Below are 26,423 nucleotides of genomic sequence, written 5' to 3'. Positions count from 1 at the left end.
ATCTGTGAAACTGTGATAGTGACAAATCTGCATCTTCAGCAGTAAGATTCTGAGTATTGCTTTGGCCTTTTTAATCAGCTGCAGCACCTTACTTTTAATGCGCTTTGAAATTCATAGATATTTTATGTCAAAAGCATTCAATTCCCAAAGATACCCGTAAAATACAGTATGTCCAAAATATCACATAAGTCACAGAATGTTAGAGTAAGTTCTTGTATCTTTAATTTTGTAACTGCCAGCTGTTGATCTACAGTGAAAGAGTAGTGCCCTGAAGTTGATATGGTGTGGTATGGCTGTCTCGATATTTGATGAACTTGTTGAGTTTAAATGGATCAAGTTTTCCATTCACATAGTGAACAAATGGTCCTACTGTGTATATCAAGCCAGTTTTTATAATGAGCAAAAGCAATGTGTACTCACTGTCAATCTGAAAGAAAGCTGCACACAAAGATCTAGCCATCTGTTGTGGTGGGATTTCTCAGCCTTTCCTGACAGCTGTTTAAACCTTGCATCAAGTTAAAGGAATATCTGCACGTGCAGCAGCAGCAGTAATGAAACAAGCAACTGATCACGTGGAGGTATTCTCTTGCAATAAGACATTTGAACCACTTAGAATCGTCCATTTATATTAAAGCTTGGATTTTCGATCTCAAGTCAGATGCAGAATGTCAGGAGAATCCCCAGCTACATAGCCTGACTTTGTAAAAGGGATGCCCAATTTCGTTTGAGAAGGCGGGTACCCATGCAAATTTGTGATACCTGTGAATAGTGAGGAGGGTGACCCAAATGTGGAGATGGACTGGCTGGAAAACATGCCGCTGGGCTTAGGTTTTGTATCCAAAATCTAAAAAGAAAGAATGAAAACTAAAACATATCCCAGGCTCTTGCCACTCATAACCCCATACCCTTCACTGTGAATGCTGCTAGCCCTATCAATGCCAACCAATATAACCTCATGTACCCACCTCTGTAACCCTTCAAATCTTCCATTACTATTTATGTCCCTATACCCACCTGTCCTAGCACTTTAAAGTTCCTATGTCAACTCATACCAATCCATGCCCTTACTCTTTGTCCTACACCTACCCTGTGAATCTACCCAGTATTTGTGCTGGACACCTGACGAGATAAAGTTCTGCAAAATAAGTTTAAGGGAAGAATCTTGTGCTGCACCTGGCATTGAACATTCGGAGGAGATGGGAGAAATCTTTCTTTTGCAGGAGGCCAAAATTCAACTTGCTGATGGCAGGACGAAACTACGGGAAAATATTTGTGGAAGTTTGAAAATGGCAAGTGATAGGAAGCCCTTTCTCGTGCAGCTGCCTGTCACGTAAGCTCACTGAAAGGCAATCTTGCCAGAACTTCCCATGCCTTACCAACATGGTTCTCTATGAGCAAGCAGTGTGTGCCTTGAAATTCATCACTGTCTGTAAGTTTTGTACAGCCAGAAAGGTTATTCAATGGCAGGCAGTGATTGAGGTTGGGTGATGCTAGTCAAATGCAGCACAGAAAGGCTGTCTGAGGCCAGGAATGAGGAATAATATCTGAGGCAGCCAGAAAGGCATGGAAGGAAACAGAGAGAGCAAGGATCCATGATGGAGGCAAGATAAGAGAAGGAGATGTTGTAAGATTCCAGTCAATGCCTTTCCTTCTATTCTTGCAACACCCAAGTGTGGCACGGTGACTCAGTGGTTAGCATTGCTGCCTCACAGTGCCAGGGTCCTGGGTTCAATTCCATTGTTGGGTAACTGACTGTGTGGAGTTTATACATTCTCCTTGTGCCTGCATGGATTTCCGCCGGGTGCTCCGGTTGCCTCCCATAGTCCAACAATATGCAGGTAAGATGGATTAGCCATGGGAAATGCATGGTTACAGGAATAGAGTGGGATGCTATTTGGAGGATCGGTGCAAACTCGATGGGCAAAATGGCCTCTTTCCATACTGTTGGGATTCTATACCAAAAAAGAAGGGTTCATAACTAAACTAAAATACTGAAATGTGGATTCTGGAGATTTGCAACAGAAATTGCCGCAGAAACTCAACAGGTCTGTAGAGAGAAAGCAGAGTTAATGTTTTAAGTCCAGCGACCCAAAAGCGGGGGAGTAGTGGTTCTATTCAGTGCACAGTAGGCTTGGTGAGTAATGTGGAAGGTAGAATACGGTAGGATGTGATGCTCACCATTTTTGAACACAATAGCTCGAGAAGTGAAATCCTTTGAAGTGGGTCTTTATTTGGGATAGGGGTGGGTGGGGGCAGAATTAATACTGGCCACAACTGGATACAAATGCTCAGCTTAGGAGGAAAAGCCTAATGACCAGGTCACTCCCTGCAATTTGTCCATGGATCCCCTGGGGGCAGCCATGGGTCCAAACAATGCAGTGCTTCTGCTTGCTGTGGTTCAGCTGCTCAGGAATGAGTGGAAGGTAGCTGAGGCCCAGGCAGAGCAGTGGCCACAGCAGCAGCAGCAGCAGAAGCCTATGTAGTTTAGGATGCTGGCAACCAAGGGCCAGTGAGACATTGAGTATTGGTGTACTATCAAATACACCACAAAGATATGCCTGAAAACATTGGCAAGGCAATGTCAGGGGCAGCCGAGGATGTCCTACTCTCCATTCCCCATGTGTGCCTGCTGCTGCAGGAGGACCTGCGTCTGGCTGGTTTAGGGGGCAATGCAATACTGGTTGCATGAAGAGTCACTGTGCCGATGCATTTCTTGGCTAGTGTCTCTTCTCCATAGCTCTGGTGGGAGCATGTATGTAATTGCACAGTCAGCCATGCAAAAATACACCCAGGAGGTGACCAGTGCCCTATTAAGAAGAGAGAATCTGTTACTTTTGCATCAGATAGCCCAAACTGTGGGGATTCGGTGTGAACAGAGGATTTCCACAAGTGAAAGTGCAATTGACTGCCTGGGTTCAGAACAATGTTTCGGGGCTGAGACCAATGTTCAAGCAGCCCTCAGTGTTCATTAATGAAGGGCTTTCACTCACTGAGTAGGGCTGGTCTGTGGATGCACTTCCCAGCAAGCTCTTCTTAGCTGAATGTCTTCATTAACCTGTAGCGACCACAATGTTTGCTCCTGTCAACTGCAGGCTTAGCATAGAAACCTGGTGACAGGGGATACCTACAGACAACCTGGCTAAAGGTATTTGTGTGGAAATCACATGGTGCTGCTAAGGAGAGGTACAGTGGCTCAATGAAGGCAACTGTACAGATTTTTAGAATCAAAGGATCCTTACAGCATAGAAGCAGGCCAATCAGCCCATCAAATGCACACCAACTTTCCGAAGGGCATCCCACCCAGTAGTGTGGCCATCAGGCTTATGACCCTGAACCTAATCTAGAATCCATACCCATGGAGGTGAATGTCTCTGTGCTGGTGGAGGGTGCAGGGGAATGCTGTCACCATGTTAATTCTGAGTGTTTAGCATCATCACCCTCGCAGATGAAAGTGGACCTGGGGGGGATGGCTGCCTCTGCTTTGTAGCATCGGAATCTGCAGTGGAGAACAAAAAGAGTCAGCTTATGTTATGCACAATCCCTTTCCTCAACAGTGATTTCAGGGATTATTCCTGAATGTCCAATCAGCAACACCAGTCTCGAGGCATCCTCAATGGACTGCTGGTCTCTCTGTCTGTACATGCTTCAGGTCTGTCCTTGCCAACAAGTTCTGTGGTTGCTGCCTTTGCTCGTGTCAAGATCTTCATGTTCAGGGACATTTTTATCCAGTTTAGGAACACTCTCGCCTCCTATGAACATTTGTGTCCTGCTAACGGACATAATGTGTTATCCCAGTGGGTGTATAACCACCTCATTTGCACACATGCCAACAACAGCTGCTGAGGTTTCCCCAGGAAGTGTTAAACACCAACTCTGCTACAAATGGTGCAACATTCACAGCCTGAAGTGGCTCCCACACATTCAGTCCACACGCTCCATTTGATATAGAAGCTTGCAACCCAAACTTCTGTCTGACAGCTTGTTGTACTTGCACACCATCTCTGCTTGATAATCTAATGATTACCAAATTGCAGTGACTGCACAGTGCCACTTACTGGGCAGGGCAGAGCAGATTGTTCTTTCACTGTACCAGGCATGGGCCCCAGGGGTGCTGCTCCCCCTGGAACCTTCATCTAGATTTCCCTGGTCAAATAAGAGGGCCTTCTGCTGCTGTCCCTAGGAATTGGAGCGTGGTGCCTTTTCTGGATGATGTGGAGGAGAATCTGCAACTAAGCATTGTTGAACCATGTGCTTAGATAGAGTAAATGACCAAAATCAACAACTGAAAACAGTTGTAGTTCCCAAAAGCTGTTCAAAAAGCAAGAAAGGTACTTCTGGCTTGTTGCAAGTCAACTTTTAAATATGACACCTGGAATTTCAATCCCAAAAGCTCCGAAAGGAGGAGGCATCGACTTCTTGCCAGCCCCTGCCACATGGCACGTCCATGCAGAGCTGATTAGCTGGCAGCCATATACCAACTATTCTGGCCCTAAGCAGAAGTGTCACCCAATTCCTATCCCTCCAACAACAACCTTACTGCTACCAGAAGTCAATTACAGGCTTTACTGTATTGAAATTATCCTGTCATTAATAAAAACTATGTTTACAGTCATTTGGAACTTAAGTACTGTTGAAAGAAAGAGCCAATTTGTCGATGCTTTCTGTCTCGCACTCATCAGGGCATTTTGCAAAAATAACCTTAAAGGAGAAAACCAACATTTATGTTGTGTGAGAGGAGATTTTTGATTGGTTAGTAAATGGATCGTAATGGCTAGAAGTGTTGCCATGGAGAATCCACCATGAATGATGGTTTATTATTAACTGCCAAACTTTGTTTAGATTACAGACTGGGCAGGTTGGCTCATATTGGTCAGAGAAATGAACCAGTTAATAGCTGTCACCAATTTTTTGATCTAAACTGGCATAGTGTGTTTATAATGTTTCTAAATGCAAAAAACATTGCCCTGTGTGTTAACCTGTAGCTTCCAGTACACTCATTGCAAGTCCAACAGACAATTCTGAATTCATTGCCAGTGTAATTCTTTGCACATTCAGAATTGGCCAGCAAATGTTGTCCAATTGAGAAATTCACACCTAATGTTGGAGATTATGTTGCAAGATTTGCAAGCGTGAGCTGGCTATTTACGTCAACAACTTGTTTGTTGGAAACAGTCAAAGCAAAAGGCTGTCTGATACAATCCATCAGTCTTGAGGACATACCCGACAGCACCCAAGTACTGAGGTCAATATCGCACATTATGCGTTTGTACTCAAAGGGCCCTTGAACTTAAATTCCACCAGCCGTACTTAAGCCCATATACCCAGAGCATTAGTTGGAGTCTCTAGATTACTAGTCTAATGACATTATCATTTTACCACTGCCGCCTGCATATCGCACCATCCCCCACTCATACAAGCCTGATGTTGTCAATAGACAGAGTAAAATAGCAAGAAATCCTTCAAAACAAAATACTTCAAACATTTAATTTCAAATATTTAAAGGCCAGAATTTTAAGTGCATAGGGAGCTTGATAGCATCCCCTCACAGTTTCTTTGGACAGTTACTTTTGCCACTCTTGATCTCTTCACAGTTTTGATTTGGAGGTGCCAGTGTTGGACTGAGGTGGACAAAGTTAAAAATCACACAAGAACTAGGTTATAGTCCAACAGGTTTACTTGGAAGCACTAGCTTTCGGAACACTGCTCCTTCTTCAGGTGGTTGTCATCTGATGAAGGACCAGCGCTCTGAAAGCTAGTGCGCTTCCAATTAAACCTATTGGACTATAACCTGGTGCTGTGTGATTTTTAACTCTTCACAGTTTTGATGAGTTTCTTAACTATTCCAGTAAGCTTGACGATTAACTAATTTATGCTTTTTTTAAAACTCACATTCACATCTAATTTTAACATTTCTAATTCCAAAGGCTACTTTACCTCCTCCAAAGGATATCTTGCCATCCACAAACATACCCCTGGACCATACCCAAAAGGGTACCCATGACTATCCAAAACAAAATGCAATTCAGAGGTGCACCTCATATTTCAGCTTTATATTTCTGGATGACTAAAATCTGATTGGAGTGGAGACAGCTGATCATTTCAATGGATAACTGACTCTGTGAACTGAGCATGTGCAAAACATGACCTGCCTGTTCCTATGCCTGTGTAAATGGGAAGTGTAGGTGGGATTTGCAAATTCCCAGCTCTCTGTCATGGAGAAAATCCAGGCTGAAGTTTGCATTTTTGTATTGTGAACTAACTGTATGAAGGTATTAAAATAAAGACAAGGGGAATTGTTTTTATGTTTCTTCCTTAAAATGTGGAGATTTTAATCATTGTGGAAAGAAATTGATAGGCCACAAAATTTGCTCTTCAGATCGAGTGATGTCATTAGTACTAATCATGAAATTAATCATTAATAGAATGATGATTATATTACCATGATATTCAAGTGAAGTGTATTGTTTAATTAACTATTTAGCACATTTATAGAGACTTTTGTGCAGTGGTAGTGTCCCGCTGTCTGGACCAGGTGGCTGGGTTCAAATCCCACCTGCTCCTGAGATGTGTGATGACATCTCGAACAAATTAATTAGAAATGAGCTTAGTACCTTTACAGCAGACTCTTGTGATGCAGTGTGTACTATCCCTACATCTGGCCATGAATGCCCAAGTTCAAGTTCCATCTGCTCCAGAGGTGTGTATTAACTTCTCTGAGCAAAGTTAAAAATCAAACAACACCACATTATAGTCCAACAGGTTTATTTGGAAGCACTAGTTTTCAGAGCATTGCTCCTTCTTCGGGTGGTTGTGAAGCAGGACCATAAGCACAGAATTTATAGCAAAGGATTACAGTTTCATGCAAATAAAATGATATAGTTAACAAACCAGGACCTTTGATTCATGTCACACTAAAGGTGACTCCACTATGCTATACACTCTTTCACACACAAACACACACTCTTATATGCTCACACACTCACTTTCTCTCATACACACGCTCTCTTTCATATTTTCACACACACACATACACCCCCCACACTCACACCCACGCAAACATCCTCTCACAGGCTTATACTCCATCACACCCACACACACATTTTACTAAGCTTGCACACATGCAAACACACATGCTCTCATGTGCTCTTACACTCTCATGCACATACTCTCGCCCCCACATTCTCTCTCTCACGCGCACACTTACAAGTCTATAGGGTGAATTTGTACTTGCTGACACATTCTATTTTCCTCCAAAAAAATGCACAACCTATAGGGCAGTCAATGCAGGCAGTCAATCCATTTTATAATATTTTATAAATTCCACTTTGGAAATAGAACCAGTCTGACTCAAGATTAGGATACAGACAGACTCTGATCTCACACCTTTTATGCATTGTCTGACCTGAGATATCACCTTTTTTTTATAAAATCTTAAATTATCTCAAGAATGTGACTTAAAAGAAGTTCTGGGATTTACATATTAACGAACCGAAACTTGTAACCCATTCTAAAAGATGAAAGACTTAACAGCAATCTAGGTTTGTTAAGTATATCATTTTACTTGCATGACACTGTAATCTTTTGCTATACATTCTCTGACTTATGGTCCTGCTTCACAATCACCTGATGAAGGAGCAGCACTCCGAAAGCTAGTGCTTCCAAATGAACCTGTTGGACTATAACCTGGTGTTGTGTGATTTTTAACTTGGTCCACCCCAGTCCAACACTGGCACCTCCACATCATTGTAACGCTAGTTACACTTTATTTAACAAGATGCATCCTTTTTGAAGGAATTTTACAGTGAGACTAACAGTGGAGAAAAAAAAAGGAAGATTTTGTCAATTCGTACAGGAAAAGGAGTTTGCAGTTTGTGAGAACCTCTTCAGAAAATCTCTCGAGGAATATAAACTGACTAACAGCAATTTTAGGATTTCTACCTTATTGGGTATCTATAAATTCCCAAAGTGACTGTTAGCTTCAGTAGAGTAATGGTGGCGAATACGCATGGTTTGCATAATCCTGTCATTTGACTGAGCATGATTTCAAAGCCCTGGTGTTTCAATAGTGCACACTTGGTAAAGATTTCCTGTTTAACGTTTTTAACCTTTAACTTTGTCATTGAGCGAGTGGTTACATTTTGGAATGTGCTGCTTGAGAGTGTAAGGTGGAGGCAGTTTCAATTGAAGTATTCGCAAAGGAATTTGTTTTTTTTATTTGAAAAGGAACAATGTGAAGGGTTTATGGGATGAAGGCAGGGGAATGGCACCAAGTAAGATGCTCATCAAGAGAGCTAGTATAGATATAATTGGCCAAATGGCCTCCGTCTGTGCTGTAATAAATCGGTATTTTGTATGGATTTACGATGTCTCAATATTGATCAGAATCTTGCACACTGAACTATGCTATTTGATACCTCAACAGTTTAATTCTGGAATAAAAACAAATAGAAATTCTGACCATGTGATGGACAAAAAAAATCTTGAACATTATTTAATCATTTGAAAATTACAATTTCCTTGGAGGCTAAAATATAGACAGTTTGCTTTGTCTTTAGAACTTCATAAAAAGTTTCTAACTTAATCATTTCAATTATTCCTGCATTGCAAAGGACAGTGAAATAATGTCTAAATAAACATAATTAAGGATTTTGTTTTTTATTTCCAACAAAAATGCCAAGCTGTTGGTTCAATAATTCCCTCACTTAGAGAAATAAGATGCTACCCATGGCCATTATGTTTCAGTAGGTGAAAGAGTTACTTTGCAGCTAAAGCTTTCTATATGCTTTCCATAGTGGAGTTGTTCTTTGTCTCAGAGGTCACCTCAATATCTCATTTGAATGCTCCTATCCAGCTTTTATTGTAAATGTGTTTCTTTGTACCATTTGGAGCATTGTTATATGTGTGTGTGCTTAAATTTCCACTCAGTACTTGTGTCAAGTGTGATTCTGTGCTTCTGACATTTAAATATAAGACTAACAAGCTGAACATTACTGCAGAACAACAAACCTTAGATTTATATAAGGAATATTCTCATTCCTTTGTTTCACATTTACCATTCTCAATTCATTTCTTGTTTTGAAATGTTGTAGTTTTCTTTATATGCAAAACGACCATAAAAATTTCCCTTTGATGCAAGCACAGAATCAGAATTTGTCTTATTCACACGTTCACATTTACTCAGGAGCTGTGCTGCTGCTTGATGATAGCACCCAACAAATGACACATTGTTACATCTGAAAATGGATGGCATTTGCTTGTGGTGCTGATCTTTACTTTTGGCAAGGATGATTGTGTTAGGATTATGGAGAATGTGTGTTTCAGTGCAACAATGACATCTAGGTGACTTTTTATCTAGTCCCATTTCAAAAGGTAGATTTTCCATTCAATCAGAGAGATACTCTCCACTAAAACAAAATTCTATTATTTTCACTCTTCGCTTAAAATTCTGTATGTGGTTAATTTTTCAAGCCGGAGGAGATTTAAAGTGGACAGTTTCTCTAAATACTTCCTGAACGTGCAGCTTTAAATTACATCTTATTACTTGTTGTTTATAGCAAGGATCAACAGAAAGCGTTCAAGTCAATGTCCGTCTGGGAACAAAGGACTTCACAACTCAGGCGTCAGCACATCCTTACTAGTCAAGAGGCTCTGTTTAATGAACTTGACGATGAGCAGCGCAGAGTGTATGTCTCCTCCCATCAGATCCGGCCAGATATGAAAACCCACTTGGACCGGCCTCTGGTTGTGGAACCCAGGAAAGACGTGCGGAACAGCAATGTTAAAGTCCGTCAAAACGATTGCCAAGACAGCGAACATGAGAGGTTGGTCCAGCCGGAGAGCTGCGAGGTACCAAAACGACACCATCGGCATCGGGAAAAGCCGAGCGAGCTCGAGAAGGGGGATGGCACAATTAACAATGGAGAATCTGGGGCCAACAGCAAAGACGAACCACGGCACTCACACAGGAGCCAAAGTAAAGAGACTGAACGAGAGCAGGAGGAAAGGCCTAAGGATGGCAAAGGTGATCGGAGCAGAAGTCGCGAAGGAGGGAGGAGGCACCATCACCACCAGCAGAGCTCAGTGGATGAACCTCCCGAGAAGGAGCACAGGCGTCACCGGTCTCACCGGCATTGCTCAGATCAGCAAGCCAAGGAGGGAAATGGCACAGCCAATGGCACAAAGGGTGAACGGCGGACACGTGCCAAAGATGGGTCGCGTTCAGGAAATCGAGAGGGAGACACAGCCGGCAGAAGTCAACACCCAGAAGGAGCTGAAAGACGACGCAGACACAGGCAGAAGGCCCTCTCAACCTATGAGTCGGAGGAGAAGAGAGAGAATGATGAAAAGGAAGGAGAAACTGTTCTACGAGAACGACGGAATCATAAAATGAAGTAAGTGTTCACAAAGTTATTGAGGTCAATATCATATTTATGTGTTGTGAAACAAAGCAGTCCAGCAGAGGTTTCTTTTTAAATTCAACTGACAATTTGTACCTTTTCCTCCATGTTGAAAGATAAGGGGAATTTAATAAACTTTGAATCATGTACTGAACAAAGAAAATTCAGTTTGCTATTTCTGCCCTTCAAAAATATTTATTCTGTCTATTCCATCAGCTTGTGACTCTCACACTTCAGGTTAAGCTCTTGGCATCAGCCAAAGTGGGATCTGTTTAAATTCAACATTGTCTTCAATTCTCCCTGCTGAGCTATAGTTTCGTCTTTTAGGAATCACACCTTGTCCCTTTTGCCTCTGCCAGAAAAAAAAACTGGATCTCTCAGAAACAGAGGCAGGATTCTAGCATCTGAGCGTCGCTCTCCATTTTAAGGGATCTGCACAATCTTCCTAATGCCACGAAAATCTGCCTAAGCTCCCTGGCCTGGGAAGTGTTAAACCGAATGATATTGTACAATGGGGAATTTGTGCGTCAGATTAGTGCCCAGTGCCCTGTATCCCTATATTTTATTCTTTTGCTCTGTGAAGTCCATGCAATGTGACATCTCTATGGTAACTTATGGAAACTGTTCTCCTCCATTAGCCAACAATAGATGGGTTTACTCTCGTCTCTGATATAACACTGCCTTCTTCAGAAAGCCCATATATTAGTCTGGCTGCAAAATTAACTAGATTCATGCGTCTGCATCCGACCGATCAGAATGCCAGGAGAACTGAAAAATCTTCAGGCCAGAAATCAACCACAGGGTTCTGAACATTTGGTCATTAAAGGCTAATGGACATGAAACACAATATATAAATGGGTAATTGTTTAAACGTAGCAAATCAAATGCGCTGAGAACTGAAACAGAATTCTCCAAAAGAATAGTATTAGAATTGATGGGTCATTAAAAACCATTAAAATCCAATTGGATGATTTATTTTGTAATGACATTACAAAGCATTCTAAACCATGATAATTAAGAATTTTGTTGACCAGTGCTTCATTACATTTAGCGATTATTGACAAACACTGTGGCTAAAGAAAATCAGTGAGTGGGTGAACGCCATTCCTTCTCTTCTTAAGCCAGTAGTGCCAATGTCAATTGTACAGCCACTGAACACTATCCTCTGTGCACTTACTAGTAGTGGGCTCATCTGCACATCCAGCCATTAACTGAGCATCATACTGATTCTTCTTAATGAAGAAGTCCTCACATATAAGGGATCAATGAAATTGATTGACAATTTGATTGCTTTTTAAAATGAATGTGGAAATGACCAGATAACTGAATGATATGTATATATTGTGACTTTCAAGGAAAAGTCATGGGTCAATTTTAGACCCTTGCCTGTTAAGCTGATGCTGTCATGTCAAAGCTTACAGCTGCCACAGGTTGTACTGAACAAAGAAAATTCAGTTTGCTATTTCTGTTGATCCAAGTGAGTGGGGACTATTATGAATAAGGACTTTGCTTTTTAAACGTTATCGTATTTTCACAGGGAGAGTCAAACACCTGTGGATACGGCCATGTTGGGGACCACATCGCTGCCACCTATTGGTGGTTTGAAGCATGTTCCCCAGCAACCAGAGGATGCCGACAATCAGAAGAATATTAAGCTTGTGACATTACCGACAAGAGATACAGAGCACACCGTCACCGTCAACATCCCAGTCACCATCACTGCTCCTCCAGGGGAGACCACTTTACTCCCGAGTAAGTGACACAACAAACTGCACAGCAGAGGGGAAGAAATGGTTCAATATTTGTTTCTTTAGCAACTGGATTTGGTTGGACAAATTCCTATATGTTGCAATCAGATCCATGAAGCATACAAGTGTAACAGGGTGAAGTTACTTTTAGACTAATGGCTCACTTGTAATTTTACTGCACAAAAATCAATTCTACAGTTGGTGCTTAGCAACAATGGTCATTAAAATTATGTAGTTGGATCCATAAAATACCAGTATGGGCTGGCATAGACATTGACCATTTGCTATTTCTGTTGTTAATTTAAATAGGGAATGGTTACTAACTACACTCAATCATAGTGGGGGTGGAGGGGTCAGGCCAGAGTCACATTATACATGTGCTGTCAGAACGAGAAGGCACTGTCAGACAGTGTTGCTTCAATTACTTCTATTGATAACAAGCCAAAACTATTTGCAATCTACTGCTGTTTATCTCAGTGTCCCAGCCTTAATATTCTCATTTTACAATGAGGGCTGACCCCAACTCATTGATTTTCTTCCTCTGAGTTTTCTAGGCTCAATGACTGACAAACATGACCATACTGTGTCCCGTCAAACTCTCCAAAGGCAGCTACAACACACGGTTACCTGCTGGTATCTCTGCCGAGATCTTCCTTTGCACCACCATCACGTGTTCATCCCAGTGACCACAAATCAGAAAAGCCAGTGAGAAAAGAGGGCCCTGAACTTGTACACCCAGCAGTTAGCCTCAATCTTTCTTGAAGCTGATGTTTGTTTAGCCACAAGATCAAAACCAGTGACCACACCCTTGACCCTCCAGGGATGTGCAAGGCAAGGCAAAACAGTGAAGAATCATTCACATCAGTTGGTGCATGAGTGGTGAATGGACTCAAGTGATTACAATAAAAATGATGATGATGATCTTTTATCACATAGAAAATGAAATGGTTTACTACTCTGAACATTAAACATAATATATTTCAAGAACATTTTGGTAACATTTAGGAAAGGTAAATGGGAAATGGCCCTAGTTTAATCCCGAGAGTTAAAAGAATAACATCTGATAGATTCCATTCTGTGCTGTAAATCTACCAAAACAGATCTCAGTTTGACAATGAGTTGTACCCTACCAATTTCCATAGTCACATTAAGTTGGTACTCTGTACTCTTTTACGTTTGTAAACAATTATAAAATAACAGTTTCATAATTTCTCTAATCTAAACTACCTAACTAAATATGAAATTAATTTTGGTTTACATGGTACTTAAAAATGCGCGGACCAGGGATGTTTAGTTGTACAATTTTGAACAGGTGAGTAGAGTTATCCAATGATTCAAATCTCGTCAGAATGGTTAGGAAGTGGGCATAAGAGGTCTCCAATCACTATGCCGAGACAAAGAAACTTTGGATATTATTTTGATATATATCTATTCAGGAGTTAACACTACAATGCCTTTAGCGACAGAGATTGGTGACTGGTGTACCTAAGGAAACATCCCCATATCTTGTGGCATTTTCTTATGTTGCTCTGGTTGGCAAATTCTCACATATTCTTTATCAATGTATTTATTGGGAAACAAAAACTGAATGCTTAAATATAGCTTATTTGGGCAGGGCTTGCCAATATATTAGAGAATAAATTTTTGTTTCAATATCCATGCAAATTCATATTTTAAAATCAATATACAACAGTGGTTCAATTTAATTGACATAGCATGAAACAGATGCAAACTGTATTGGTTACGTAATTTTAGGAGATCAAATAATCCTCATTTTTTATTCTGTTTTTCAGTCAATAGTGTAGGTGTTGATATGGAAAGTACCACAAAAATTGAGGAAAAGAAAGACATCGATGCTGATGATTTGATCAAAAACGGGCCAAGACAGATACCACCATATAGTTCCATGTTCATTTTCAGCCCCACAAACCCGTAAGTACCATTGCTGTAACTCCAGCATATGACCAGGCTAGCCAATAGTTATTGGCACCTCATCACATCAATGGGATTCTTCTAAGTCTATGTTTCTTCTTTCTTTAAATACTTATTCTTCAAGACAATTAGGAAATTATAAGCTTGTTTTACATTGCATCAGATATGCAGAAATAATTTGCCTAAAAATAATGGCTTGAATTTTAGATTGTATGTGCCAATAATGAAGGGTGTTTCCCTGAATGTTCTTTTAACACAATAGAAATAAATCTCTAATGAGTCTTTTGTCTGCCTGATAATGTAGCTTGCATGCACCCATGGCCAATATAATCATGTATTGCCATATCAGCAGACATACTGAATCAATAAATGTTTCTGCTAACTATGAAGAGATTAATAATACAACAGCAATGATATATAGGAAAATGGCACCAATTACTTTCTGTGAATTGATGGGAGCAGCTAACTTGGAGTTGAAAATTGCCATTCATTAAGTGCTACCAATTGGATAATTATCTCTGAGCAAGAGCTCAATCTTTACGCTAGAATCTGAATATAAAACATTATAGGACGAGTTTGAAACTGTAACACTATCTCGGAACTCAAGTTAAACATATTGGAATTAACTCCACGGATGGCAGTCAGGTGGTCATTTTTCACCCACAGTTCATTGGGGTTGCAGGAACATCATTAAAACAGGCAGCACAAGAATTAGAATTAGATTTCATTGTCACGTGTACTCGAGTACAGCAATACAGGAGTACAGTTAAAAGTGTACAAAGTCACCATTCTCTGACGCCATCTTGGTTACAAAAACCAGAACTGAAAAAAACAACAGCAGAAATAGAAGAAGCAGAGACAAAAGGAAAGAAAAACATCCAGATCTTAAACTGAAAACAACAAATGCTGGAGGTCACAGTGGATCAGACAGTAACCATGGGGAGAGAGCAAGCGAATGTTTTGAGTCTAGATGACTCATCAGAGTATTCTAGACTCAGCACATTAGCCTGATCTCTCTCCATGGGTGCTATCTGACCAGTTGTGATCTCCAGCATTTGTTGTTTTCAGTGCAGATTCCAACATCTGCAGTAATTTGCTCCAGATCTTAAAGTCCCATCTCAATAAAGGCAAATGAAACGTTCACCCTCCCATACCGGTGACTGGGCAGACTGCAGTCTTTTGCTGATACTGATCACTGAGAGGAGCTTTACTGCCACACAAAGGGTTTTATGAGACAACTTGATATAATTTTGCAAAGAGGGAGATTGAAATATTTGCTGAGAACTCCAGTAGCAACAAATCAATCAAATCAGAATCCTGTTGGACTTGATGGGTTTTTTTCTTTTTTCTAAGAATATGATTATCTTTAAAAGAGCATGATGAAACATCAATTATAGAAGTTCCAAAATAATCAGGTATGTATCATTTAAAAAATAAACTAATAGCGCAGTCAAAGCACCACATGATTTCAAATCCAATACTCTGACAAGTGCTTTTGGGTGAATCTTTCTTCACTGCCTTCACCTTTGGTGGTTACAGAATGACAATGAGACCAAAATCATAGTGCAGCAACTTGGCCCCCTCATGCCACTGAGTGCTCATTGTTGAGATTGCAGACCAAGCCAGAAAATCAGCATTGCTTTAAAACTGGCAGTGACTATCAATGAGTTATGGAAATTTGGATCTTTCTGTGCAAGTATGACCTCATTACAATCTGAATGCTGTGACAACACATTAAGAAAGGTCAGTGAGCAGTGCCAATGAAGGTCAATGTTAACCGGCCAAATGCACAGCCACCTTAACGACCACTGGCAGCCAGTCAGGAGTAACGTGTAAGTTATTTTAGGATTTTGTGAAGCTACGCAGATTGTGAATGTTTCTGCATCAATGGTGGTTGTTTCTTTTGTAGGCAGTTGCTGTGATGAGAAAGTGTGTGGGATAGAAGGCAGAAAGTCAGCAATCAGGATGTTTCAACACGATGATGCTTCACTCCTTTAATCCACAGATTATGTGAGAAGATGAAAAAGATTCCAGAAGCCAACAGCTGAGAAGCTGTTAATGAAGTCACATTGCATTTAGCTTTCATGATTGCCTAACCTTGTACTGACCATATTCGCATCTTCTCACCGGCATTAATGCAGCTGCTAGCAGTCGATAAAAACCTTCCCTTTCACAGGGGTCTATCCATCTCCCTCTCCCACTGAGATCACCTTCTTCAAAAAAAAAGAATTGAATTGCAGAGAGGACAAGCCATGTTATTTTCTCCCTCTCTACCCTATCCCCAGCAACAGTACTTCAAGGCTTCAAGTGCACAGCAGATTACCAGCATCTCAATGGTTACAATGGCTCAGACTGCCAGTATAGTTCATGGAGCAGATGGTGGGCTTACTGTATCCGCTGCTCACCAGCTGAACAGACTCACCTGCTGTTCAAACCCTGTTTGAAACAATCGGCTGAATCTCACATTTTGTTTTTGCCTAAGTCTGAGTTCATATAGATGCTTCTGAGACATTTCCATCACGAGGCCTAGGCAATTTTCTTGCCGTACCTTATCAAACTCACCGCACTAACCCCAATGGAATCTGTCCTGTCTAAATCCAGTCCTGTCTTACCACACGCCATTCCCAGAACGTTTTGCCGATATCAGCCAATATCCCAGAATTCACTGGCATTCCTTGCCACCACCCCAACCCCACTAATCCCCGGCCCAAACCACCTTTAAAAGTCTGTGTGCACCCAGACAGGCACTGTCAGGCCTGAGCTGCCCAGCACTGTTCTGACATTACTTCCGCCCCCAGACGTAGTAGTAGGGGGAAATCGTCTCCCTGATTTGCGGGCAGGACCTGCTGCTGGATGGGGTGATGGGGAGATTGGATTTCCTCTTTCCCAGGACCAGCTGTGGAGGCCACAATGCCAGAACATGCCAGTTGGTCTGCCATCCATGTTAATGCAAGCTCAGTCATATGGAGGAATGCCGAGCACTGTAGGGAAGATAGTCAATGACCTTCTCCTTTCTGCCAGCGAAGGTGCCATCATTTTCTCTCTGATATCTAACACTCAAACCTTCCAGCTCAGCGAGCTAGCTTACATACTTAGCGACCAATGTTCTCAAAAATTGCTAACCTAACTCTCACTCTATCTCCACGATCATGCTCACCTCTCACCAATGTTCATGCTTTGCATTTCACACTATTCCTGCAACATCATTCAAGAGCCACTCTCACCAACCCAACCCACAACATCACTAACACTGCATACCCTCTACTCTGCCTACTGAACTACTCACCAACAGTCAAGCTGTGCCACCCACTTTCATCTCCCTTATTACCTCTCTCTCTCTCTCTTTCTCTCATTCCAGAAGGAAAGCAACTCCCAATAGGACAAAATGAGTGCAAATTGGTAATCTGTCATTAGCTCCTCACCCTTTACTTGGAGAACATCCTTACCTTGTCATCCCCAAAGAGTTGAATGACTGCCTAAACCCCTGGACTGGTTTTGTAAGTTGCCCTTGGCTTGCTGTGCTAATACCCCCTGAGTAAACCCCTTTTGTCTCGAGAAAGACCTGCTGATAAACACTACGGGTTCCCTGCCTTTATGCCAGTGCTAAATGGAAAGGCAAGGCAAGTATTTCTGGCTGAGGGGGCAAAGTAAAAAGAGGCAGAGCAAGGCAGGGATGCTATCAGCACCCGGGTAGGCACAGAGTGAGTGAGTGCTATGACAGTGAGATGCAGCCTGGTCCAGTCCGTGAATTATTTCATTTCAGTTGAGCAGATAACTGGACTCGATGTTCTTTGGCATTTGGGAAGGGGAAGATTATTTACTTCAGTTTCCCATCAAGAGGACCATTTTGGAAATTATGTAAACATTGTCACTAATAACATGCTGCTATAAGCAGGTAAATGCCTGCAGCTTTAAAGGAAGAAAGTAGAAAGTGTTTGGAGGGGAAAGTTAAACTGTTCAGTGAAGGTAATGGGATATTTCAGTAAAAATGTTTTGAACTGAACATGAACTATGTTACAGAATGCGTCAAGGTGTGCTCCCTTGACAGTCCAGTAGAGATGTGACATGTAACATGCTGTCAATTGTCTTCACGGTGGTAATTAGAAGTCACTGAAGACAGCAACCATTTCAAGAGCTCAGTAATGCAGAAAAGCAGTTTTAAATTAGCGTTTTTAGCTTAGCATTTATTAAAACTAAGTTGACTGTGTGTCTTGTTTTGACTGATACACATTATTGGATAACCCAGTGCATACATTGGGCCCAAATCTTTTGGTCTCCAGATTGTCGGAGATGCTACATAAGGTTGAAGAAACGTGTCAGAACATCACCGAAGTTTTGACATACTGATTTCCAAATAAATTGCTCTTGAAGTTTTAACTTTCAATAAGTAATTCTCCCTGCTCCTCAAAGCTAGAGTTAGAGATGTTAGACAGTTCATATGTACTTACCTAAATAGTTGTCCATGAAATATTAGACAGATTTAAACCTAGTCTAACTCCTAGTAACTCCACAAATGACCCAGCATCACTCCCACCTGGTCCCCCTCCCACCTCGCCCCTTCCTGACTGCAAGCCCCAAACTAATCACCCCTCCCCACCCTGCTATTTATATCTGACCAGACCTGACTACCTTCCAACACCCAATTACAGATCTACCCACCTCACTCAATTGCCTCCTCAGCAAAACAACACACTTAGTTACCCAAACAGACTTGCATTAGTTCAAGGTAGCAGCTCACCATCACCTTCTCAAGGGCAATCAGGAATAAGCAATTAATGCTCGTCCAGCCAACAATACCAGCATCCTGGGACAAAATATTTTTGCCATAAGATCAAGATGTCTGTTGTCTTCTCTCTGACATTCCACTGTGATGGAACTCACTGAGACACTTAATATTTGTGGGAAAGCTGGACTCAGGAAGAAATGTGAAGCAATGTCAACTTAGGGAAAAATTAGAACAATCTAATGGCAATCTAATGAATATCATTGCTTCTTAGGAGATCCAGGCCAAGAACATTCAGTGGAAAATGAATGGACTATTCAGCATTATTCATACAACAACAATGTCTTGTGCAACACAATAAATAGACTCTTCACCTAATCTCCTGCAGAGAATTACAGATGAAAATCTAAAGCTTTTGGAAAAACAAAATCTAGAAAATTCCTTCACAACTGTTTTAGGCAATCAAAAATGGTCTCAGAGAGCATGCTGATTAATTATATGAGGTGGTCTCCTTCCCAGCAAAAAAACAGGTCTACCTATCACTTAAAGAAATTTGCAAATAAGAGTGCAGCCTCACTAATGAGCCCAGATATACATTCTATTTATGCCAAGAATTGCTAATAAGTTTAATTTGATTAAGTAATACAAATAATTACTTTAATGGTTCACTATAATTCCTTCATTTTAGTTGCAGTTTATCTGGAGGGTGAGTAGTTTATACTAATCTCATTGATATTTCCTGTGAGAATATAAATTTTTTTTAAGTGGGCTTGTTGAATGAACTTCAAAAGAAAAAAATGACTAATTAAAATGTAACATGATTTAATTAGTGAGAATTTACTTTATATCATGAAATATTGGCACAAGAGAGAAGGAAATTACAACTTGTATTATATATGTAAAAAAACAGTTACCTGTGTGCATTCTCAATGAGAATTGCAATAGCTGGTTATGAAGCTATCCATGCATACGCTTAATTCTTGGTGCACTGTATGCAATATGTGATAGCATTCGTTATGACTCCTTTTTCTTAGTATTCGCAGGGCATGCCATTACATTGTCAATCTACGATATTTCGAGATGTGTATCTTGATGGTGATAGCAATGAGCAGTATAGCCCTGGCAGCAGAGGATCCTGTGACAGCAGACTCACCAAGAAATAATGTAAGTTGTTGTAACAGCTAATAAAATATCCCAGTTCAGCTGCAAATGCTCTTAAAATGTACTTCAATAAAGAACAACTGTATCATTATATCGACAGGATAAAGTCTAACTCGTTTGGTGCACAATAATATGTCCTTGAATCTTCAGAAAGATTTCACATTTGATGTTGGGACATCAATTTTCCTTTACTTTTTATTGGTTGACAACTATCCCACATTCACACAGAGCTTTTATTTCTTTAATTATCCCATTTCCCCTTCTTTCGCCTTGCTCTACGATACTTATTGTCATTGAACGCTCCAGCTCTCCACTCGAGACCTTCCATTTTCTCATTTTCCTCGACTTAATTGCTCAAAAAAATTACATTTCTAACTTTTTACAATTCTGATGTAAGGTTGGAGCCCTAAAGCATTCTCTCTCTACAGAAACTGCCTCTGCATTTCTAGCATTTTCTGTTTTTACTTCTTTAATCATCCTCACCAGGCAACAGAGAATAGGCGTAAATGTGTCATTTATGGGTTGGCAAGATGAGAAGAGTAGAGCTACATGGATAAATACTGGGGCCTCAATTATTTACAATTCATTTCAGTGACTTGGACAAAGGGATTGAAGTTGCGAAATTTGCTTGTAACACAGGTACGCAGGAAATTTAGCTGTGAATTGGACCTAAAAGAGTCTGCAATATATATACAAGTTACGTGAGTGGTCAAAAATTGACAGATGGAGTACAGTATAGTGCAGGAAAATGTGAACCTGTCCACTTTGGCAGGAAGAATGGAAAAGCAACATTTTAATTAAATAGAGAGACACTGCAGAAGTCTGAAGTACAGAGGGTGTCTGGGAACATGAATCACAAAAGGTTAGTGTGCGGGTTCAGCAATTGATTAGGAACAAAAACAGCATGTCGTCATTTCTTGGAAAGAGAATGAAATATGAAAGCAGGGATTTGCTGCACTTGCACAAGATGCTGGTGAGACCACATCTGGAGAACTGCACACTGTTGCCATCTCCTTATTTAAGATTGGAAATAAATGCTCTAGAAGCATATCAAAGAAAATTCACTCAATGTCTCCTGGGATTGAAGGAGGTGTTATCTTATGAGGAAAGGTCGATTAGGCTGGGTTTGTATCCATTGGAGTTCAGAACAATGAAATCTTATTGAAGTAATCTTATTGATAGGTATAAGATCCTGAGGAAACTTGACAGGGAGGGGACAGAAAGGATGTTTTCTACTTTTAGAAGAGACTAGAACTAAGGAACTATGTTTATGACCAAAATGAGGAGAACTTGTTTTCTCTCAGAATATTGAATGTTTTAGTCCTGTCTTCCTCAGAGAATGGTGGTTGCCGTGATTTTCCCTATTTTTGTGGGTGTGAATGTGTTAGGTAATGATTAATACACTGACCCTCCCACTAGCAAAATAACACATTGAATCACACACTTATCAGCTCATTAATAGCCGACAGAGTAAGAAACTTGCTTATATGCTACCTATCAGATGCCTCAATGCTGGCAATGTCAAGTCACCTGACATTGCTCTCCAGTCAGAGCTTCAGGGTCAAAATGTCCAGCAGTCGAGGCCTTTTCTGGAGAGAATCCAGTGATGAGACAGCAAGATTTTTTAATATGTTTCTCAGAGGATGGGGGTCCTGGGAAGACAGGGTATTCAAGGGATCGGAAGCATAGTGTTTGCTTCCCAGTCAGTAAACTAGTTATCTGTCATGGCCATGAGGGAGGCAGATAATCAGGAAGGTGGTGATTTGAGGCCCTTAGGTGGCCTTAATTGATCAGAAAGGGCCTTACTTGCTGATGAGTCAAACCATGGACCTACTTTCCAGCATTTAAATGCAGAGTTGCCAAAAAGGGTACAAGTGACTTGCCAGGGACAACTTGCCCAATTATCTCCCATTCTCAACACCTCTTGAGAAAGGAAAATTCTGCCCAGATTCATTGAATATTTTTAAGGCAGAGGTGCACAGGTTCTTGATTAACAAGTGACTCAATGTTAATGGGGTATTCCTGAATGTGAAGTTGAAGTCAAAATCAGGTTAACAATGATCTTGTTAAATGGCAGGGTGCAGGCAAGGGGCTGAATGTACTTCTGCTCTCAATTTGTATTTTCATGAGACCCTTATTTGATATTATCCTTTTGTTTTGATCATGCAAAATGAATGAATATTATTTGAATTTGAATCAAAGGGAACAGTCATATGTACTTGAGGCTATCAGGTAGTTGCCCACCAGCTGTAGAGCTGGCAAGACAACTTGTTGCCTTTTTTTCAGCTATACCCACCAAATTAAGTGCCAGTCAGGCAATAACTAGCCACTGGTGGGCCTTCCCAAGATCAAGGAACATTGGGTAGCCAATCAGAAACCAGCAGAACTTCATTGCTTTATAGCTGCTGGTACTAGAGCCACCCGAGGCCACAGAGGACTGATAGAGCTAGGCTTAGGTGAATGGCGATGAGCGGTGGGCTAGTGTTCACTAGGCAGAGGGAAGGATCAGTTTCAGTAGGAAGGGACAGTTGAGCAGTAATGGATCTCAATTCTTGGTGGTGTCAGAAGGCAGTTCCTGGGCCTTCTTGCCATCGACTTAATTGAGGCAGCGGCAGGGAGCCTGTGGGATCGCTGACCCCACACCCTCTTACCTGATTAAATGTACCACAGCTACCAAAACATCATGGGGGCAGGGGTAGTGTTAAATTCCATTCACGTTATGGGCTACTTAGAGTGGGGATAGAGTCATACAACACAGAAATACACCCTGCTGGTTAATTTTTTTTATCATGATAGACATGCTCGGACAGTTTAGATTAGATTAGATTACTTACAGTGTGGAAACAGGCCCTTCGGCCCAACAAGTCCACACCGCCCCGCCGAAGCACAACCCACCCATACCCCTGCATTTACCCCTTACCTAACACTACGGGCAATTTAGCTTGGCCAATTCACCTGACCTGCACATCTTTGGACTGTGGGAGGAAACCGGAGTAAACCCACGCCGACACGGGGAGAACGTGCAAACTCCACACAGTCAGTCGCCTGAGGCAAGAATTGAACCCGGGTCTCTGGCACTGTGAGGCAGCAGTGCTAACCACTGTGCCACCGTGCCGCCCACCTACTCCACTTGTCAAATTACATATTTGAGTGTCTTTAGTAATGATATCTCATAATGATCAAGACTTTCTGCTAAACCTAGTGAGTGTAATTGACCAAACCACAAGGTATCTTGCATGCATTTTTTTAGAATCTTTTTGATGAAAACCTATTCTATGCCCAAAACCTTGCCACCAATTCAATGTTAAGACGAATATGTCGTATTTACTGCTGTTTGAGAAAGTCCATTAAATTAAGCTCTTTTTTTCCTGCCAACTAAGGCACATTCTAACAATTTTGAACTAAGAAATTGATTCATGGACATCAATGATACCAGTAATTGATTCATTAAAATTTTAACATCATTTTCAGTGATGTGTGATGTTGAGTGACAGTCTTCATATTGAATAATATATATTTCTTTCAAAGAACATTTTTCCAGCTATATTAATAAAATGACACCAAGGTCTCGTTCTTAAATATAATTAATTAATATTTTGAATGCAAGAAAAGAAGAATCAATTATTTTCTGTTGCGCTACCCAGATGCACTGATATATAGAATATTTGCCTGTTAGTTTCAGTTGTTTGATATTATCTAATCAAAGACTTGAGTACTAAGTTCAATTTGAAAGCCATCACAATATGAAGCATAATTTGCACTCAAATTACAAATTACAGCCAAAGCGGAAAATCTAATCTAAATCAGGCTTTCATTGATGCTGACTATATTTTCAGGCTTCTGCCACTTCCAGTTCCAAATAATGTATTATTTTATGAAGTCTTCTTAAGTTGACATAAATAATGAAGGACCTTTGATTAATTTAACAAACAAAAATTACTATTACATTGCAATGAAAAATAGTAAACGTTTTGCAATGCCATGTTCCGTGGCTAACAAATCTATCAAAAAAGCACAATCTGACAATAGAAGCATTTACTTAAAGGTATGGGGGGAGAATGGAAGTGACCAATCTGAATCAAGTGCACAAATATTTTTCCCTGAGTCATAGATACAACAAATGAGTCTCTTTCTAAAGAAAATGCTTGTGTTATGAATTGTTTTAAACAATTATAAAGTGCTGGTTTGTTAACGCTTTCAAAAAGAAAAGTCACCAGGTTATATTCAGAGCCCTGTCAAAAGCTTAAATTCAAATAAACCTGTCGGACTATAACCTGGTGTCATGTGACTTCTGACTTTGTCCATCCCAGTCCAGCACCAGCACCTCCATATCTTTTAAAGAGGAGTTGAAGAAACAGTTAAACAAGAAAGGGTCTGAATACTCCAAGAGTAAATATGGACATTTGAAACAATGGCTCTGTGAAACTATGTGTCTCCAATCCTGCTGGGATCTTGAAAGTGTTTTCTGTTGACTGCAAGGAAAGACATTTCAATACTGTTAGCTGCTTTGAGCTATAATTGTTGATTCTTTTGCTGGATTGTAAACTGGGTTCAAAGAGAACTTACGGTTTGACCATCTTTGATAATTCACTTGTGAATGTTTACTTCTCACAAAAGAATTAACTCACCTGATGAAAGAGCAGTGCTCTGAAAGCTTGTGATTTGAAATAAACCTGTTGGACTATAACTTGGTGTTGTGTGACTTCTCTCCATGGAAGAGTTAACAAACCAACACTTTATAATTGTTTAAAACAATTCATAGCACGACCTTGCTCTTTATAAAGAGACTCATTTCTTGTAATTACAACCAAGAGAAAAAAAATCTGTGCTCTTGATTTAGATTGGTCATTCCTTCCTAATATCTTTAAGTAAATGCTTCTATTTTCATAGTTTTTTTTCATAGATTTGTGCAAGTGGTTAGCCGCAGAACATGGTATTGCAAAAATGTTTACCATTTTTTATTGCAACTTAATAATGATTTTTGTTTGTTAAAATAATCAAAGGTCCTTTATTATTTATGTCAGTAATAAACAATTTAAGAAGACGATGCAAAATAATACATTATTGGGAACTGGAAGTTGCAGAAGTCTGGAAATATAGTCAGGATCAATGAAAGCCTAATTTAATTAGATTAGATTCTCTGCTTTGGCTGTAATTTGTCTTCAAGAATGTATATTATAGATGAGGGTGACACTAACTTAATCTGTCTTGGGAAACTGATGAGATATGACTGACTATCTGCTTTGCACCCCTCCCGATTTTAATTTTCCTGAAGTTAATGAAAGTGAAGTCAGCCAGGGAGCAGAATTTGACAGCCAATGCAAACATGTCAGATCTCTGCCATGTAGGTTAGGTCGAGACTACTCCCATTGTCTGTCTGATGAAGCCGCAACAGTGGCCAAGATACCTCTGGCATTTTTAACATTTGGCTTTACTTTTGTGAAGTGAAAATACATTATTTATACAATTTGCAAATTCTGCCTTTAATTATGGTAACTAGGCAACGGGTTAAAAGTTTTTGTGTTACAGTGCAATTTGTCAAAACATCAACTGTTTTAGGACCCTTGTCTTTTGCTGTTATTTAACAGCTCACCTCTATGCTGTTATTTCATTTTTTTTCTCTGAATACACATCCTGAACCAATGGCAAATCAGTGATACTGACATTCAAATCTTGTGTCTTTTTTCACCCAGTTATATTTTGTTTGTTTTTATTCTACCTTTTTGAACAATTCTATAATGGGCAGTGCATTCTTTGAAACTTACATGAACCTCTCAGATCAATGAATAAGGCAGTATTGAAATTTGATTATTTGATGTACTAAATACCAATAAAAATGCTTTGATAGCTGATTTGTATGCTCTGAAATCCAAAATTAAAAAAATACATTTTGCTGCAGGTTCTGAAATATCTGGATTATGTGTTCACTGGCGTTTTTACATTTGAAATGGTGATAAAGGTAAACATTCCCACTACATTCTTACCATTTAAACCATTGTCGTACATTTTCTGAAAAAATAACTTGCATTTAATTATCTTGTATCTCACTGACTGGGAATAGACAATTTCATTTTTTTGTGATCAATGAGGGCAACAGTTCACTGAATTGAGTTTGTGTTTTGTTTAATCATGGTATGTGAACTCCATTGATTGGACCAGCATTTCCTGTTGCCTTTCAGAAAAGTGGGGGTGAACTGCTTTCTTGAACCACTGCAGTCCTTTTGGTGTAGGTTACTTCATGGTTCTGTAAGGGAGGGAGTTCCAGCATTTTGATCCAGTAACAGTGAAGGAACAGCAATATATTTCCAAGTCAGGTTGGTGAATGATTTGGAGGGGGCTCTTGTGTGTGGTGGCATTCCCATGTGCTGAGGGTCTGATTGCTTGCGCTCAATGAGGAGTGACTGTGATAAATTTGTGCATCAGACAAATGTAAGTCAATATTTTTTTGTTCAGAAGTGTGTA

The 26,423-nt window shown here is 40.3% G+C and overlaps 1 protein-coding gene across 10 annotated transcripts in view; it reads left to right on the top strand.

Annotated features, from left to right (window-relative positions):
* The window catches only part of LOC122564768 (probable voltage-dependent N-type calcium channel subunit alpha-1B), a 594,873-nt gene that overhangs the window by 438,715 nt on the left and 129,735 nt on the right, over positions 1-26,423 (top strand). For all 10 annotated transcript variants that reach the window (XM_043719974.1, XM_043719969.1, XM_043719970.1 and 7 more), the window contains 5 exons: positions 9,555-10,391; positions 11,935-12,149; positions 13,939-14,077; positions 19,835-19,964; positions 25,861-25,920. In XM_043719974.1, coding sequence (XP_043575909.1) covers positions 9,555-10,391; positions 11,935-12,149; positions 13,939-14,077; positions 19,835-19,964; positions 25,861-25,920 — 1,381 coding nt within the window. The remainder of the gene's footprint in view (positions 1-9,554; positions 10,392-11,934; positions 12,150-13,938; positions 14,078-19,834; positions 19,965-25,860; positions 25,921-26,423) is intronic.

The sequence above is a fragment of the Chiloscyllium plagiosum genome, chromosome 30 (genome assembly GCF_004010195.1).
Source record: "Chiloscyllium plagiosum isolate BGI_BamShark_2017 chromosome 30, ASM401019v2, whole genome shotgun sequence".
NCBI classification, from domain to species: Eukaryota; Metazoa; Chordata; class Chondrichthyes; order Orectolobiformes; family Hemiscylliidae; genus Chiloscyllium; species Chiloscyllium plagiosum.
The sequence above is the reverse complement of the archived record's forward strand: the minus strand, read 5'-3'. Positions and strand labels throughout refer to the sequence as shown.